At 36.6% G+C, this 20,440-nt stretch overlaps 1 protein-coding gene across 1 annotated transcript in view; it reads right to left on the bottom strand.

Annotated features, from left to right (window-relative positions):
- Positions 1 to 20,440, bottom strand: part of LOC121408137 (probable cystathionine gamma-synthase) — a 66,784-nt gene that overhangs the window by 37,512 nt on the left and 8,832 nt on the right. The window contains exon 4 of the mRNA XM_041599462.1: positions 2,929 to 3,101. Coding sequence (XP_041455396.1) covers positions 2,929 to 3,101 — 173 coding nt within the window. The remainder of the gene's footprint in view (positions 1 to 2,928; positions 3,102 to 20,440) is intronic.

Raw genomic sequence — 20,440 nt, 5'->3', positions numbered from 1 at the left:
GAGTGTTTAGAAAACACTCAGTAGAAAGTAAATTAAAAAGTTTTACAATGTTTATTTTGTTTTAAATGAAATTTAATTAACTCTATTGGACCATTCAATATTTTTTTAACAAATGTGGGAAAGCCACATTTTATAACAAAGGGGGATGTTATGTGATGATAAGACATATCTCACGTATTCAATAGTTTAATCAATACTTCTACAGGAAGTTTACCAACTCTAACTTTCTTAAGAAAGTATTACTCATTCTTCTTCCAGCTAAACTTGTGACACACTCTCATTTTATGGGTTTCTTTTTCACTTCATTTCATGTTCTCCCTAAAAGGTCAACTCCCACAATTCAGAGTAAAGTTATGACATACAGATTGTTTTGGTCAAGTGTCCAAGGCTAACAAACACCTGTTAGGTAGTAAAGAGTCTAGACCAAACCAATATAAAAGGGGTTCACTTCTGAACCTAAATCAGATTACCACATACCCCTTTCATAAACCTATCCTCCAATTAGCCACCTAAGAGTAATGCGGATAATTTAATAAAAATTGCGTTCATAAACTCCGAAAAATTATCCGCACTATTTTTACGAGCGCTCGTCCTGAAAAAGGAGGATAATCGTCATGGCAACCGCACACACCCCCTCCGAGGCGGTTGCGTTGGAAAAGGGTGACCTTGTGACCGCTACATGGCAAATTTATCCGCATTACTTTTGAAATGCATTCATAAAGTCAAAATCTGGTCCCGATGCTGCTACTATGCGGATAATTGCAGCATCAAAATAATGCGGATAACTCTGGTCCTCCTCCGAATTTACGACCAAATTATGCTGCTATTAGCCGCATAACTGGTTTATGAATGGGGTATTAGAGACCGTTCCAGCAAACAGATAGATTAGAGATTGGATTTTAGAGCTACAGAAAAGTATACTACTCAGTTTGCAGCATTTATATTATCTTCATCTTCAGAGTATATTCACCATCAGACTCACTCATGTATTTTGTGATTATCATCAAGTTATCATCTTTAATTAATAGATGTATATATGAACTGAACATCCTGCATCGACTCGTCTCATTTTAAGTCTGGTTGAAAATAAAAGAGCATTAGATCCAATGACAACACAACCGCAAGATAATATCACTTTGGACAAAGAAATGCAATAACACGGTAGATCAGTTCATGTCAAAAGATAGAAAAAGGTCAATGGTTTATAAAACCGCAAAACTTTCTTTTGAAGAGGTAAAACGTTTTTTTCGAGGATTTTTTGAGCAAGTTTGGGCAAGTATATTCCAATTATTTAAAAATTTACTTGCCCGACCGGGTAAGTGCTTCTAAAACGTTGTGAAGCACCCTGAGTAGAAGCATTTTGGGTGAATTGACGAAGAAGAAGCATTTTGAAATTTGGACAGACTCCTTGCCACTGCATAAGCTCATCTGGAACTTTGGGCCGGATGAGCTAAACACTTAACCTTCGTTAAGATTTCGATATTGATTACCCCAACATGGCCTAAGTTCGTTGACCCTAAATTACTTTAAACCTTGGTCATGTGACCTGAAACTCAGGCTGGATGTTCAGTAATACTTGATTACCCTTATGTCCAAGTTTCATGGACTAGGTCCACCATATACTTTCTACATATAAGTTATGATGACATTTCAAAAACTTAACCTTGTTTAACATTCCAATGTTGACGACGCCGCCATTGGAAAAGCGGCGTCTATTCTGTAACTTGTGCAGGCTCCCGTTGTCTTGTATTGCCACGATCGCGCACCCTACAAGTTGACTATTGTTCTTAATGCAGCAGTTGAAGCCTCCTCATTGGTCAATCGTTTCACCTTTTTTGGCAAGCAGTTGCAAGGGCATAGAGGTGACAAGTTAGATTTTTTTGGGGGGACGCGGAGTCAAAACAGAAGTCAAATTTTGCAGGTGTTTTTCTCTTGATTTTGATTTTCAAGAGCCCAATTATTCTCACATTCAAAGGCTAATGTCTCCACTTATATTTACTCTTATGAGTCAACTTATATATCATATTGAAGATAATGAAACAGGGAACAATAATCACTATCAAAAATGGATTTGAAAAAACCTAACATGTATCTCATTTTCACGTGATGCATCACATATTTGCATAGACACATAACACACAATATGGAAATTTTGAGTTTCCCGATGCCATTTTGATGACGTGATGATATAACTGAGGGTCAAATGACACATGAAATCATATCTATGATTCACACACTATTGAAATATGAAAAAAAATTGGGGTCCCCATTTGTTTTGAAAAGCAACAGTGAATTTTCAATGCGCATAGGCATGGTTTGGCCCATATATGGCCTATAGTTCACGCGCTCAGCTAACTTTTTTGGGTGCTCATTCCCTAAAGAAAGGTCGTAGAGGGCTAATCAAGATATCAAATTAATCAGAATTATATCATTAATGCATACACACAGAAGAAAAAGCAATTTTATGATTATGTGTAATGCCGATATGCTAAAAAATGCGCACGCGCAAAATGTTGAAATGCTTAAAATTACCTGGACCCTACCCCAAAATGGTCATGATCGATTATGAACATATTTTTAATTTTGACACATGCGTAGGAGCGCGTCATGACCTCTACATGACCTTTGATCTAAAGTTTATGTGCTGCGAATATGATTAATTATTGATGATCCGTTGATACGATCAAATAAAGAATTCTACAAAATGGCCCCTAGATGACTAATCATGACCTGATGACCTTGAAAAGCTTAGTTAGGTTTCTCTATGATGGACTTTATACATGACATGATACTCCAAGAAATTGATGAAACAGATTTTGAGAAATCTTGTCGACAAACATTGGTACTAAAAATAAATAAATAAATAAATACAATTCTGGCGAAATTAAAAGGTGACCTGTCATAGACAGACCACCTTATTATACTCACCAACTCTGGAAGACAATGTCTACGCCTGCTCCTAGAGTATCTTGTAGGATTGGACTGGCAAATGTAGAATCGCACATGCTGATAGCACCAGGAACAGTTTTAGCAATGTCAGCAAAGGCTTTCAGGTCTAACAGTGACAAGATTGGATTTGTTGGTGTTTCCCCATAGAAAATCTGTAAGAAAGTGTATTAAAATATATCAATTAATCCATCAGGCAAGAAGGTGTCCTCTTTCAGATCTAGTCCAGGATAGGCCCCATAGAGAAGGGGTCGAACATTGTTTTTTTTTTAGATATACTGCTGTACAATGTTTTTGATGGTTTCTTGTCAATTCGAGGGTGCTGATCCCGAATCTGAATGATGCCACTCTTGTAAACTTGAGCATTTTCCACAAATTGACAAAGTCCAATTTGGCCGCCAAAATATGCAAATTACCCATGAAAATCAGAAAATTGCCCACATAAACTAAAAAATGCATGTAGTTGTTGTGCAGAAGTGAAATACTTGTTGGAAAAACGATATTTGACAAAATTCTTATTTTATAATGGCCACCATAAGCCCCTGTATACTTTATTATGTAGAATATCAATGGGGGGAAATAATTTTAAAACAAGATCACTATTATTACATGTGATTGTGACCTATACGAGTTGACTACTGTCTGAAAACATAATTAGTAATAAAACTGTCATTTGCATACTATCTTGTGTGATAAATGCTGTATTATGACATTCAAAATGGCTGTCATAGCTCTTTATACTGTGTACAATTATAAAAGGGAAAAAATAATTTTCACAACATTTGCATTTGCTTGACTATAAAATGCCAATAATTGTAAAATATTGGTGAAACAATGTCTGACCAAATTAAAGAAAGAATCTTTTTCCCCTCCATTGGAATTTTATTTGCAATCAAAAGTCAATATATACATAGTACAATGAATAATACAATCACTGATATATACAATGAACTGACAAGTATAACAAAATAATACATGTGGAAGTCAAACAATAAAGAGATTTTTCAATCGAAACCATCTTTTGTCAAATCTGCGTTGTTTGAAATTAAGTTGGGCAATGTATTTCTCCTTTTGGTAATAATTGATTATTGAGGATTTAATGATACTGAAAAGAGTAATTGTACTGTTTATTTTACAATCATACACAGTTTTTCTTGCTATGATGAAAATACAATTAAGTGCACAATTGTTTTTTCCAATAAATCCGAATACTTTATTTTCATCTGAAAAACGTACTGTCTCACTGGTTTTGGTCCTAATTTAGTCCTCTAACTCTTTCCAAATGTGATTAACATGCCTGCACTCTGGGTATAGATGCAAAACCGTTTTGATTTCTTTTCGACTGAAGGTGCATTTGTTTACTGAAAACTAATTTCAATTTGAAAAGCAAACCATTAGTAAATAATATACATTGCACAACCTTATATTGAACCAACGCAATGTTACATTAATGGTACACTGAAAACCTAATGTGCAATAAGATTCCCACATTTTATCGTTCAGATCAAATATGCACTTCCATTTAAGAAAGCTTTTGTTTTCTGTTTTTGTTGTTTCAATATAATGGAATGGATATGCGAGCATCCTTTTTATGTTTAATTATAAATGATAGCACATCTGGAATTAATGGTTGGGGGATTCTATTGAATGTGGACCTTTTGTAGGCTTCATTGATAGCAACACACAGTGAATGATAAAAATGAAAATTTGATTGGACATGATCAAGATCCTGAAAATCTTTGAAAGATAAATAATGCCCTCCTTCATCCAAAATATCATTAATGAAACGAATACCCCTTTCACTACATTTCTTCATATATATTGGTAAATTGCCAATTTTGATGTTTTTATTCCATAAAGGATGTGAAGATACATTAACATGATTATTGTAACAGATGGTTAGGAAGTTACTATAAGCAAAAAACATTTCACTCCAGAGTTACAGGTCTGTTTTGATAATTCTCGAAAGTAGTGACTACCCATATACATGTATAATGTCATATACAAAAGAACATCTTGTTGTCTTGGCAAGGATGACTTAAGAAAACATAGAATGTAGCTATATCAATAGATCCGTTTACAATTCTCCTAATCCAAGAAATCTTTAATGATTGACATTGTGAATATATGTCTATCATTTTAGGCCCACCGTTTACATAATATATTTGGGACATTTGAATCCTACAATCTTTGTCTGGTTTTTCCTCCATATGAATTTGTAAAATAATGAATTTAAATCCTTTAAAACTTTGTCACTAGGATTCAGAAGAGACATAATGAGGTAATTAAGCTTAGAAACCAACAAGGATTTAACCACAGTTACTCTTCCTAACACAGTTAGATATCTTTTTAACCATGATGTCATTTGACTCCTTACTTCTATAATTTTTTGTTGTAATTATACTGTACCATCTTCTGCAAATCCATTCAAAAATCAACACCTAGATATCTAAAGAATTCATCAAATACCCATGTTAAAGAATATAGCCAAGACTTGGGAAATTATTAAAGAAATTATGGGAAGTAAAACTACTTCGAAACTACCCCAATATCTTGATAGTCATAACAGACGTATTGATGATGAAAGTGAAATGGCTAACATGTTTAACTCTTATTTTTCAAGTATCGGATCAACTATATAAAAAAAGATAAACAAATCAAGTAAAAGTTTTCATGAATACCTTAATAATAAGTCTTTCAACTCACTGTTTCTACTTCCTACAAGTGAATCTGAAATTATAAATATCGTTCATGATATGAAGAATACAATGTCATGTGGTCATGATGATATAAATGCTAAACTTACAAAGAAAATAATTCATGGTATAGCTCATCCTTTAACTGTCATTTTTAATCTTTCAATTTCAACAGGTACTGTACCCGATGATTTTAAAACAGCAAAAGTTATCCCTGTATATAAAAAAGACAATAAGCACCTCGTCGATAATTACCGCCCAATATCCCTATTGCCTACATTCTCTTAGATCCTTGAGCGCGTCGTTTATAAAAGACTTTACAACCACTTAATGCACAATAACATTCTAATACATGAACAATTTGGTTTCCGCCAGTCCTACTCTACAGAAAAGGCTTTAGTATACACTATACAACATATAATACATTCTCTCGACACAAAAGAAATTCCCATGGCTATCTTTGTTGACCTTAGCAAAGCCTTTGACTCACTCGACCACAATATACTACTCTATAAGCTTAGGCATTACGGCGTCAGAGGTGTTGCATATAACTGGTTTCTAAATTACCTTTCTGATCGCAAACAGTTTACATTTTTTAATAATATCAAATCCAATATTTTGCCAATAACATGCGGCGTTCCGCAAGGAAGTATACTAGGTCCTTTGTTGTTTTTAATTTATGTTAATGATATTATCTATTCCTCTAAAATATTAAAATTTGTACTGTATGCAGATGATACCAATATCATATTGTCACATAAAAATGAATCAAAATTGATTGAACTGGCTAATAGTGAACTTTTGTCCATTGCAGATTGGCTTAAAGCAAATAAATTAATGATTAATATAGGTAAAACCAAATACATAATATTCCGTTCATTCAAAAAACATTCTGTCCCTAACTTCACAGTTAAAATAGATAATACTGAAATCGAAAACGTTCACAGCATAAACTTTTTAGGTGTAACAATCGACGAAAAACTAAATTGGACAGAGCATGTTAATAATTATTCATGGGAAAATAAGTATGTACATAGGTATTATGCGCAAAATTCGTCATTTCATACCTTTAAAAACCTTATTCATGTTATACAATGCCTTCATCTTGCCGTATTTAAATTATTGTGGAATAGTTTGGTCAGGTACTACTTCAAAAAACATTGATCGGTTATTTGTTTTGCAAAAGAAAGCAATTCGGCTGTGCACAAACTCGCATTACCTTGCTCATACTACTTCGCTTTTCAAAAACTTAAATACATTAAAGCTCTCTGATTTGATTAACCTGAAATTGGCAATCTTTATGTTTTCTCATTTTAATGGCTCACTACCTCCTATTTTAGATGATTTATTTATTATTAACAGTAAATTTAAGCACTCATTTAATACACGTAATAAGAATAACGCTATCTTGCCACATTTTCGTATATATCTCACACAGCGTAACTCCATCATCTTTAAATGTAGTAAGTTATGGAATGCTCTTACATCTGAAATAAAAAATAAACATTCACAATATGCTTTTAAATCTAAATATAGAAAAATTATTTTATCTGCATATTGATTCTACAAAACCTTCACAAACATTTTTTATTAATGTGTGTGTGTTTTTTTTGTGTGTCTGTTGTTTGTAGTCTGTTTGTAATTGACCCATTGTAGATTTGATTGTTCTTTAAGTTCTTGATTTACCATGTCATAATGTATATTTTGTATGTAAAGGGATCACTGTTTAGCAAGCCATAGGCTTTTGTTGTGATACCCATACACATTTTATTGTATATTTCTGCTTTGCATTTTATGAATTATTAATAAATTGAATTGAATTGAATAAATTAAAATCAATAAGTATCTTAGCTCTTTTGTTTTTGTTTAGCCCTATCCAAATCACTTGTGTCCTATGAATATTTATTTCTGATCGAGATATCGCAGCATATTCATAAAAAAAATGTAATGCGATATTCAATTCCAAAGCAGTACCGTTTAACGTGAGTAAAGTATCATCCGCATAATGAATCAACTTCAAATTTTGTTCAGATATCCTTATTCCATTAATACACCTTGTTTTTCTAAATAAAATTACAAAAATCTCTGCACACAAGACGAAAATATAGGGAGATAATGGGTCCCCCTGGCGACCTCTTTCGATTCTAAATCTCGGAGTGAGGTGACCATTTACCACAATACATTAAATATTTTCATAAAAGACATTTAACCATTGTATAATCGATGAGCCAAATTTGAAGTTTCTAAAAACTTTTATAATGAAGCTGTGAGAAATAGAATCGAAAGCGTTTTCAAAATCGATTAAAAGCAATACACCGGGGATATCGTTCATATCTGTATACAAAATCAAATCATTTAACAGTCGAATATTTTCACCAATAAACCGGCCTTCCATGAAACCTTTTTGGTTCTCATGTATTAAAAGAAAAATAACAACAAATGAGAATCATGTAACAAGTGGAATGCCTCTGGCGGTCTCACCTGCATCACGCGATTCAATATAGCAGCAGTGCTGACTTTGACAACTACTATAACTCGCACAAGGTGTTCAGTGATACATGGTTACTCTTATGTCCACGTTTTATGAACTAGACCAATACACACAGAGATATGATGGTAATTCAACAAATACCCCAACATGGCCAAAGTTCATTGACCTAACATGACCTTTGACCTTGATCATGTGACCTGAAACTCGCACAGGATGTTCAGTGATACTTGATTACTCTTATGTCAAAGTTTTATGAATCAGATCCATAAACTTTCAGTTGTGATGGTAATTCAACAGATATCCCCAATTCTGCCAAAGTTCATCGACCTTTGACCTTGGTCATGTGACCTGAAATGCGCACAGGATGCTCAGGATACTTGATTACTCTTATGTCCAAGTTTAACGAACTAGACGAATATACTTTCAAAGTTATGATGGTAATTCAACAAATACCCCCAATTTGGCCAAAGTTCATTGACCCTAAATGACCTTTGTGACCTTTGTCATGTGATGTGAAACTCATGCAGGATGTTCAGTGATACTTGATTAACCTTATAGAAGACCGGCCAAACGTCAAAAAGTGCTCTAGTTAAGGATTTGACGGCAAAATTTATTAATGCTTGGCATCCCAGCTAAAAGACTTGCAAAAATACCCAGAAATAGCGTACGGCCGGATGCCAAGCGCACTTTTGCATGAAAGTGTCATTTTTCGACCAGATGGAAGACATCTCATTTTATGTTATCCGAAAGGAGACGATGTGCATTTTTCCACGTGCGCATTTTGAAAGAAAAATTGAAAATACCTCACATTATGTACATAATAACATGTATTTGTTGTATTTATATGTTTTATTGGGTCAACACTGACCAAAAATAAACAAAAATAACAAATCAAACATAATTAAAATATTTACAAGTGATCATAACATCATTAGGGAAAAAAAATATATAATAATAAAAAGAATAAATAAGAAAAAATAAATAATAAAGAAAAAAAGAGTGGAAAGATTTATGCAATGGCACAGACGTGATATTTTATACAACTTAATGGCAAGTATTTGTATGCATATATACAGGGTAAACATGATACATATAATGATACATGAAAAGATGACAAAAATTATAATTCAAACTTCCATTTCTTAAAATGAGCCGTGAGTTTGTCTGTTTTTGGCCACACAATATTCAATTTCCTTTTGCTTTTTAACAAAAGATCTAAAGGCTCCAAAGTTTGGATTAACTTTGCTGAATTTACAAATGAAAATGAAGTACTTCAACAATAAAAATAAGTAGGAAATGAACTTGTCATCCGGATCACCAAACATTTTACTGAAATTAGATAAAGTAAAATTGGAATCAAACTTCTGTATTAAAATAGTCAATAAATCTTGCCACAGGGGTGAAACCTTTTCACAAACACAAAATATATGAACCGATGTTTCAGGGAATTTGTTGCAAAATTCACACAAAGGGGAATCTTTCCATAATAATTGACAGCGTTTCGCTATTTTTCTTATTAAAATGTTCCCGCTTAGATCCTTGGTAATCAAGGGGGCTGATTACAGTGTTAAAATCTCCACCCACAATTAAAATAGGACTATATAATTTGTCAACTTCTGCAAAAACTTGCAGCAAAAAGACAGGGTTATCTTTGTTAGGGGCATATATATTCACTATTGTAACATTCAATTCATTAAACACTGCCTTCAAAATAAAAAATCTACCTTGTGGGTCTTTAAAAATAGAAATCACTTTAACACTAACCGAGTTCCTAATAAAGATACCTACACCCCTACTGTTAGAAGAATAATTCGCAAACCATGCTAAATCACCCCACTGAGATTTCCAGAGATTCTCATCTCTATTGTCTGCATACGTTTCCTGTAACAAAAATATGTCGCTCTCAATACTTCTCATATAATGAAATATTTTTTTCCTCTTGTGGAAATCCTGTAAACCGCGACAATTGAAGAAGTGTAATTTTAAAACCATATTCTCAAATATAAAAATAAGTCACACATGAACATCCTGTATATACAAATGCATGAAACTATAATACCACCATTCTCATTAATGGACAGCAAAGTCAGGAAAAAACCTAAGTGCATTTTTTTTTCCCGTGGATGTTGCAGACTTGGCATCATTCTGTGGTCCAGTTCTGTGAGCTCTCTGAATAGTAGCTAAGACATTGCATGACTTCAGAAAATTGGATACAAACTTACTGCAATCAGATCCCTCTTGCCCTTCAGGAACATTGTAGATAACCAGGTTGTTGCGCCTACTTCTGTTCTCTAAGTCATCAATTTTGGATTCCGCCAAGGCAAGCTTCTTATTAACTTCAGTAACCTCCTCCTTCAGTGTATCCATCTCGAATTTCAAGGCTGCCTGTTCTTGTCAAAACAAATCAACAATACGATCGGGTCGTGTCTGCTGCAGCTTTTCGAATTCTGCAAACCAAGGAGGGGGAATATTCTCCACAGCAGCGCCAGAGCTAGCGGCAGCGCTCTCGTTGTTGGCATCGTGTAAATCCCCCAAAATCTCATAGCGATTCTCACTACTCAAAGAAGGTCTTTTCTTTACAGGTGACTCACCTGGATCCCTTTGGCTTTTGTGTTTAAGGCGACTCATGATGTTTAACAGAATATATCTAATAAGTCAAAGGTCCGTGAAAGTGTAAAAAGAATAAACTAAGGCTGAATATAAACAGACGTCCACCGTGCGAGACTACCTCAGCTTGCCGCCATGTTCCAGATGATAATTACATGTATATAAAGTACATACTAAAGCGAGTTTTTAATTTGATGTAAAAGTACATACTAAAGCAAGTTTTTAATTGGATAGCACAATTTGTAAATTCTTTGTATCACAGCTAAAAGTCTTGCTGAAAAACTGAGGAATAACATACGGGCGGATGCCAAGTGCACTTTTGCGTGAAAGTGTCATTTCTAGCGTAAAATCTGAAAGAATGTCAAAAATCACGCATTTTGCTATTTTGACAGATTATCATTTTTTTTATCATCTTTGATATGAAATTATTTTTATTCAGAGTTTCAAATTATAAGTCTACTGAATATAAATTTCAATATGGAATATTACACACACATATATGGCACTATGAAATATAAAATCGTACTTTACTCAAAATAAAAGTTTGTGAAAACTATTAATGGTATGTTTCTGTTCCGCATCTCAGTTTCGTCAATTTAAGCGCTAACCGAATAAATACATAATTGTTGTCATGTCACATATAGTGAAAACAAATTGAAATAAGATGCAAGATATATCACTTTGTATGTTATATATGCGAAAAATAACAATGTACATTTATCGGATGCGCATTTCTGATAAAAAAAAAACAGCGCACAATATTACATCTATATTGCACAGAAATTATGTAGGCCTACTATTATCAATCAGTTCAATACTCATCATGATATTATATAGAAGTTCGTTTACTTTTGTAGAGTTCTATCTTCTTGCTATTTCTGCGTATGAATTGGTGCTGAACGTAAATCTACCTGATATTTAATTTGCCGTTACCATGGTAACATTAATTTTATAGGAATATCTATATCCCAAATATATAAAATATACATGTATGAATAAAACGTTTGAATTGGCATTTTTAAAACTACTCTTTCAATCTACATTTTACTTCAGTTATTGGATTATCAAAGTCTAAAAAAAAATATGGCCGCTGCCACGGCAATACATAATTTTTGTCTGGCCTGCATATAATAGCAGAGCAGGACTAACGGGGCCACTTTTCCGGCGAAGGCGACGGCAGTTTCAACTAACAGCGTCATAACCTTGAAGTCTTAACCAAGGTTACGTTTTTTGAAATTTCATTATAAGTTTTAACGTATAGAAAAAAAAACAAGTGGAACGCCTCTGGCAGTCTCGCCTGCATTACGCAATTTAATATAGCAGCAGTGCTAACTTTGAAAACTACTATGAAATAATCATTCACAAAAACACCATTCATATAATGACATTCACTGACCATAAATGACATTTGAACGGTGACTTAAGACTTGTCAACTACACCCATGTCCACATTTCATTCACTCTATCCAAAAACTGTCAAAGTTATGATGGCAATTCAACAATTATCCCAACATGGCCTATTAAAGTTTATTGACCGTAACTGACCTTTGACCTTGGTTTTGTAACCTGAAACTCACAGGGGATGTTCAGTGATACTTGATTACTCTAATATCCCAAGTTTTATGAACTAAATCCATAAACTTTCAGATTTAGAATGGTAATTCAACGAATACCCCCATCACGGCCAAAGTTCAATGACCTTAAATGACCACTGACCATGGTCATGTGACCTGAAACTTGAGCAGGATGTTCACTAATACTTGATTAACCTTATGTCTAAGTTTCATGAACTAGATCCATAAATTTTCAAAGTTATGATAGTAATTCAACAAATACCCCCAAGTTGACCAAAGTTCATTGACCCTAAATGACCATTGATCTTGGTCATGTGACCTGAAACTCAAGCAGGATGTTCACTAATACTTGATTAACCTTATGCATAAGTTTCATGAACTAGGTCCATATACTTTCCAAGTTATGATGTTATTTAAAAAACTTAAACTTTGATTAAGATTTTGAAAAAAATTCTCCCAACATGGTCTAAGTTCATTGACCATAAATGACCTTTGACCTTGATAATGTGACCTAAAACTCAGGCAGGATGTTTAGCAATACTTGATTAACCTTATGCCCAAGTTTCATGAACTAGGTCCACATACTTTTTAAGTTATGATGTCATTTCAAAAACTTAACCTTAGGTTAAGATTTGATGTTGACGCAGCCGCCTTCGGAAGAGCGGCGCCTATAGTCCCACTCTGCTATGCAGGCGAGACAATAATGACACTTATAAGAGTATCCAGGTATAACCGATCGTCTTGCACGAGTTTTAGATCACATGATTAAGGTCAAAGGTCATTTAGAATCATTGAACTTTGGATATATGGGTTTTTTTTTTAAATGTCATAACTTTTAAATTTCATTGATCCAGTTCATGATTACACTTGAACATTAGGGTATTAAAGTGACATCGATCATTTTGCACAAATTTCATGTCACATAAGTCAAGGTCATACGTCATTTAGGGTTGATGAGCTTATTATTTCATTATCACATAAATGGCGCTTTTGTGAATAATGATTAGTTTCAGTTGTTTCCAAGATTCTGCTGCTATAATTATTATGTGAAGAAATGAATAATAAATGTTATTTGGTCTTTTGCATTGCAAGTTATAATTTTCATTTATAAAATTAAGAATTTTTATAAAGTTCATTTTACTTCATACAATTTTTGCATTTGCTATTATCATAGGTCCAAGCTGTTATATATTGTAGTCTAAGACGGGGCCGGACAGCCCGACCCTGAGCAGCCCTGGACATAAATGTATGTAATTGCCAATGCCATTTTGGGAAATGCAGTTGTACAACCACCATATATTACAATATCTGCGCTGGACGCTGGTCATTAGCCTTTTGATTTGTTTGTCATAATGGTCGTGTGACTGCATTTCCCAACATGGCAATACATGCGATGAAATGAGCTTTAAGAAGTAAAATGTGAACTTTAAGAAACTACTCTTTTGTTCTTTCAAACATCATTCTCCACAGATGAAAACTCTTAGCTCATGCAAATGGTTGTTGACCGATCTATTTTAATTTCTGGTCTAATGAACTGTTCAATTAACTGATTAAAGAGACCGTAGTTGCATGAAACAATGCCTTCTACATTTTAGAATTGGGAAAATGAGCTACGGACACCGACGCAAGCCTTTAGATGGAAGATACATTGAAAAGGGGAGGGAGAAACTTGCCCCCAAAAAAATTCAAGAAAAAGCATAAAACAAGCAAAATAATGGAAAGCTTGCTGGGTAAGGGGGTCATTTATTTACTCATTTATTTATCTATATATATATATGTACATTTATTTATTTATTATGACCTCAATTGAATAGAAATTTTGTAATTTAACACATTTTTTCTTCATAAATACAAATTCTTCCCTAAATTAAGGCTTTTGTTTAAGACTTGGTCAGTCAGCTCGCTCACCAGCAGCGTAGCTAGGATTTTTTCAGCAGAGGAGCAAGGGGGCGGGGCTTGGTATTTTGCAGGGGGTACCAACATAGATTCATTTATCAAGTATTTATTTTATTTCATAATTCTCGGAACGAGAATACATGAGAGCCCGCCCGCTACGCTTATGTTCAATACGTTCGTCGCGCTTACAAACCATGCTATGAACTTTGTTTTTTCCGCGTATTTTCACAAAAATATTCGCCATCCGGCTGATCAACGTATCTAAATTAGTTCATTAGTAAAGATCAGTTGCTTGTGAACGAGATTGTATCCTTTCTGGACAATTTTCACTTCGTATTTTTCGAAATGGAGTCTTACCACGACGACTCACTTCAGGTGTCAGCGGAGATACAGCGGGCAACAGCCCACAGGCTACCGGCAGCTCCTGAGAGAAGTCCCCGACACCGCCGCCGAGTAAGGCAAAGCCGAGCTCGGGTAAGTCCACTCACGACAAGGTGATCGCAAGTCGCAAGGTAAAGCCGAGCGATCATAATACAAGTAAGTTGCCACAAAAAACAACTTCTAAAGAGAAATCTAGTACTATGACCAAGGCTAAGCCGATCGGTGAGAGTAGATCTAAAACTAATTGAGTAAGGCAAAGCCGAGCTCAAAAAGGGGGTAAAACCCCAACACTTCTAGCGTAGATTCTAGAATGGACAGGCATGAAAGCATGTTATCAGTCCTGTGGCCTGTATCACTAAGCGCTAAGATGCGTCTTAAGCATCCATAAGTCCGGTTATAGGACTTAGTGTAAGATGCATCTTCGCGGGAGTTTCACAAAGACCACTAAGACGTGTACCGTACTTAGTACCCATTTAACTAAGTTGCATACAGAGCGTAGCCCACGTCTCGTCGAGACAAGACGTAGGAACTGTTCTTAGTGTAATGTCATGTTTCCTAGTGGCCACAAACTGCAGGAGCGCTTCGACTTCGACCCTTTGGAAGTCCTTGCTTCTTTTTCTAGGCATTTCCTAAATTTTTTGAGGCAAATGCATATTGTTATTAATTTATTTTTATGAATTGCCCAACATCATGTCATTGCCTGTCTGTACACTACCAAATATGTTTATAGTAGAGGGGGGGGGGGTAATGAGCACTATTTTTTGTACTCAACACCCCCCCTCCCTTGAGAAAAAACAAAAAGGTTGTTGATCTTTTGTTTTCGTCGAGGTATCAAATACAACTTCCACTGCATACATTTCACTTTAAATATTTTACTTCTATATGTTGTCTTAAGAAAAAGGTTAATACCATACCTTCCCCATTATCCTCCTACAGTAGTCAAAATTATGTTAAAGGGACAAATTCCTCCTCCTTTCACTTTTTAGTCGCAGACGAAAACTTGCGGGAAATAACTACTTTTTATCTTCACACAAAGTCGAAGAGCACGAAAGTAGGCTTCGTAGACTCAAAATCCAGACGTTTTATTGTTGAAGACGCGACGCACACAGGACTTGCTAAAGAACTGTTTAGTGGAACTGACGCACCAACAGGACGTCAGTAAGACCGGTCTTATACCCTTTTCATAAACCTATCCTCCAATTAGCCGCCTAAGAGTAATGCGGATAATTCAATAAAAATTGCGTTCATTAACTCCGAAAATAAGCCGCATTATTTTTACGAGCGCCCGTCCTGAAAAAGGCGGATAATCGCCATGACAACTGGACACGCCCCCTCCGATGCGGTTGTGTTGGAAAAGGGTGACCTTGTGACCGCACCATGGCAATTATCCGCATTATTTGGAAATGCGTTCATAAACTCAAAATCTTGTCCCGATGCTGCTATTATGCGGATAATAGCAGCATCAGAGTAATGCGGATAACTCTTGTCCTCCTCCAATTTTACGACCAAAGTATGCTGCTATTAGCCGCCTAGTTCATTTTAATGGGGTTTATGAAAGGGGTATTAGTGTATGACACGTCGCAGCGACACTAAGTCCCGTTACACTAAGTACTGTTCAGTGAAACAGGCCCCTGATGGAGAAGCGGGCCCTGTACAAGCTCATGCTTCTGACCAGGCTGTTTTTAATGCTGCTAGTTTGGAGCCCCCGCTAGTTGGGTTCGCCCACGGCTTGCCTGGTGAAGGCGATGGGAGTGGTTCTCTTACCCCAAATAGTGACATTCTTTTTGACGCAGATGAAGAGGACCTTTGTCATAGACATAGGTCTCCGAACGTTAACTTAGCCAGCTCAGGCAGGGCTCCCTCGACAACTGCCTCTACTTTGGTTGACAAGGGAGAAATTAATCCTGTCCCTTCAACAATCCCTGTAATAGCAGCAAAATTTGCTGCACCTAGTGCCATAGGCACATCTTTGAATGAAGATATCGCTCGATCAATATCTTATAAGATGAGTAACAAGCTGGAAGAAAAATCCATTGAGAAAGCGGCTGAAAAATATCTCTCACCTGCAAACTGTGAAATTCTTGACACCCCAAAAGTGAACACCATCATCTGGGAGAATTTGCGCTCTGCTACTAGAAATAAAGACCTTAGACTTCAGCACATTCAGCGGTCCCTGACTAAGGGCTTATGTGCCTTTGCGCATACTCTTGATCCAGTTTCAATGACAGAGGAACAGCACGATGCTTTAGCCTTGCTGTGTAATGCCAACTATGGCATGAACTTGCTTCGAAAAAATATGATCAAACCAGAACTTAACCCCTTGTATCATCCTCTCTGTCGTCCTACTCAACCTGTCACAAAGCACTTATTCGGTGAAGACCTTGGGCGCCAGGTCAAAGACCTCCAAGACCAACGAAAGGCTACGGCTGGGGTTGTGAAAGGCCATTCCAGACAAGATAAGGCACATTCTTACCACCCTTATTGCAGGGAACCTGAGTATGTGAAAAGCATGATGAAACAAGCAGGGTGGTACACTAGCAGAGATCAGAGCAATTCACCCCTCGCATCGGGGAACTCAGATCGGCCTTTTTTAGGCCAACATCAGAACTACAAGAAAGGGAAATACAAGCAAGCTCAGCAAGCTTCCCACACTTTCACACCAACAGCACACAAGGACAGAGCACAATGCAAGAAATAGTTGTGGAAGTCCCTACATCAGAGCCAAGCACTCAAGAGGTAAGTGCTTGTAAGGGGAATCCCCCTGAATTATGTACTGTTGGAGGTCGACTGAAGCTTTTTGTCAATAAATGGCGTCAAATTACCTCAGACCCTTTCCTGCTCCAAGCCATTCGAGGCTATAAATTGGAGTTTGACCCAGACAAGTTTCCCCCAAGACAGGAAAAACCCATACATATCTACAAGAGGGATAACATGCAGTTGGCAATGATTAATGAAGAATTAGCAAACTTCTCTCTTGGTTTTATAATTCACCCCTCAAAGTCTGTTCTCGAGCCCACTCAAGTAGTGGAGTTTTTTGGGTTTCAACTCAGTACGATTACAATGACAGTCACATTGCCTGACAACAAAGGTAAAGACTTAAAAGAGGCATGCATGAGGTTGTATGAGAAAAAGAGTCCAACTATACGAGAAGTTGCTAAGTTAATTGGGAAAATAGTAGCTGCATTCCCAGCTTCACAATATGGCCCCCTCTATTACAGGGCACTCGAGAAAGATAAAATAGCAGCCTTAAGATGTAATAAAGGGCACTTTGATAGAGTCATGTCACTTTCGACAGAAGCTAAGAAGGATCTGGAATGGTGGGCCACAAATGCTACATCAACGATGTGCAAAATGCATCATGGGAAATTTACAATGGAACTACGTACAGATGCTAGTGGGGAAGGCTGGGGTGCTACAGACCTCACCTCCCAAACAGGGGGTAGATGGAATGCCCATGAATTGGTTAGGGCTAAAAATAATGAAATCAACTTTCTAGAGACATTAGCAGCAGGGTTTGGTCTGAAAGCTTATTGCTCCCATCAGGCTAGACAACATGATGACAGCTTCTTACCTCAACAAGATGGGGGGTATTAAATCAAATTCATGCAATGAAATGGCCAAACAAATATGGAATTGGTGTAGAGACCGAAACATTTGGATTACAGCTGCCTACTTGCCGGGTACTCAAAATGTTGAAGCTGACCGTATGTCCAGCACATTCAATGACAACATTGAATGGGCTCTTCATGAGATGGCTATTAAGGAAATACTTAATAAATATGGCCCACCAGAGGTAGATTTATTTGCAACGAGACTCAATGCTCAATTACCTAAATATGTCTCGTTGAAACCTGACCCAAATGCATGGGCAGTTGAGGCATTTACATTGGACTGGATGAAACTTGATTTCTATGCTTTCCCTCCCTTCAACCTTATTGCTAAATGTCTACAGAAGATTAAAGTAAATGGTGCACAAGGGTTACTAGTAGTACCAAATTGGCCTACACAGGCTTGGTTCCCTTCCCTGGAAGAAATGATGCTAGAAGAGCCTTCGTTTTTACCATGGAGTAATGTGCTGCTCACTCAGTCAGTGTCTGGCAGACCCCACCCTCTTACTGATCTTGATCTCCTTTGTTGCAGGCTTGGAGGGCACACTGTGACCTACAAGGACTAATTAAGCAAACTACAGACATCATTGGTGCATCTTGGAGAGAATCAAGACAGAAGCAGTACATTTACGTAAACAAGTGGAAAAAATTCTGCCAAGAACACAATCTTCTATGGATGCACGCCAGAGCTAGGGATATTTTAGAATTTTTTCAGTGACTTATTCTACCGACAAAATGCAGAGTATAGTGCTATCAACACAGCTAGAAGTGCTCTGGCATCAGTCATGGTTTTAGCAGATAGCAGTTATACTGTGGGATCACATCCTCTCATAAGCAAGTACATGAAGGGTGTTTTTCAGCTAAGAACTATGCAACCGTTTGGGATATTAGTGTGGTACTAAATTATCTACGACAGCAGGCGCCGAATGACAAACTCTCATTATGTGATTTAACTAAAAAACTGAGTATTTTGCTTGCAATTACCTCGGCGCAAAGGTTGCAGACACTAAGCCACCTGAACATGGACAAGATGTGCTTAAAGGCAGATTCTGTGGTGTTCCATGTTGACAATTATCTGAAGCAGAGCAAACCTGGTAAGATTGGGTTAGTTGTGAACATAGCAGCTTTTCCACAGGATGAAAAGGTTTGCCCTGTTCGCTGCACTGAACAGTATATAAACGCTACAAAAAATATAAGGAACTCTGAAAGACAACTCTTTATCTCATATCAGAGACCACACAAGAGGGCAACCTCACAAACAATTTCGAGGTGGATTAAGATGGTAATGACGTCAGCTGGTGTGAATACGGACCAGTACAAAGCCCATTCTACGAGGGCAGCATCCACTTCTCTCGCCAGGAAAATGCATTTTTCCATGGACGACATTCTCAAACATGTAGGTTGGGCAAATGAAAAAACTTTTCAGACTTATTAGTGGAGGATCAAAATGGTTCCTACATGCAAACTAACCTGCACTTTGCAGGTTAGTTAATTTCCTGGAAGTATGACGCATGTGACTACTGGGCTTTGAAATCTCATGTATTCTCGTTCCGAGAATTTACCGTTTGAAGTTTGATCCTTATTTTATGAGTAATTGGAGGTTAGAGAATACATGCCCTCCTCTCCCTCCCTAATGGCGCTGTCACACCTTGGCGTTTTAGACAGCGTATGCCCGACGTTTGAGGAATTTGGCGAATACGCTGGCGTACGTCGAATACGTTACGGGTAAGATTTGCATACGTTAAGAGTATGCTAAAACACGCTGGTATACGTCGTCATACGGCGAGGTCGTCGAAAAATTTTGTGCAAGCTCAAAATTTTTTGACGTATGCCGGCGTATGGCTCATACGTCCCGCATACGCGGGCCATAAGTTGTAGGCTAGTTACGCGATCGTTGATACACGTTGACACACGTTACTCGTAAGTTACTCATAAGTCGATGTACGTCGAGATAATGTCCAGCGTACCCTAAAACTTACTTCTAACCTATGAGTAACGTGCTTTGAACGTATGTGTAACTTAACTCCAAAGTATATTGACGTATGAAGACGTGCTCCGGACGACTACAAAACTTACTGAACGTGTTTATAACTTACAGCTACCGTATAATGGCGTATTGACAACGTTTATAGGAATTGGTATATAAAGGTGGGGTTCACAGGAGTTTTCTTCGGCATGGCGGTGGTGTTGATACAGTGATGTATCGTGCGGTTATGATTTGAATAGTCGAGCAGCAGCCTT

Source organism: Lytechinus variegatus, chromosome 2 (assembly GCF_018143015.1).
Source record: "Lytechinus variegatus isolate NC3 chromosome 2, Lvar_3.0, whole genome shotgun sequence".
NCBI lineage: Eukaryota > Metazoa > Echinodermata > Echinoidea > Temnopleuroida > Toxopneustidae > Lytechinus > Lytechinus variegatus.
Note: the sequence above shows the minus strand (reverse complement) of the source record. Positions and strands in the feature narration are given on the sequence as shown.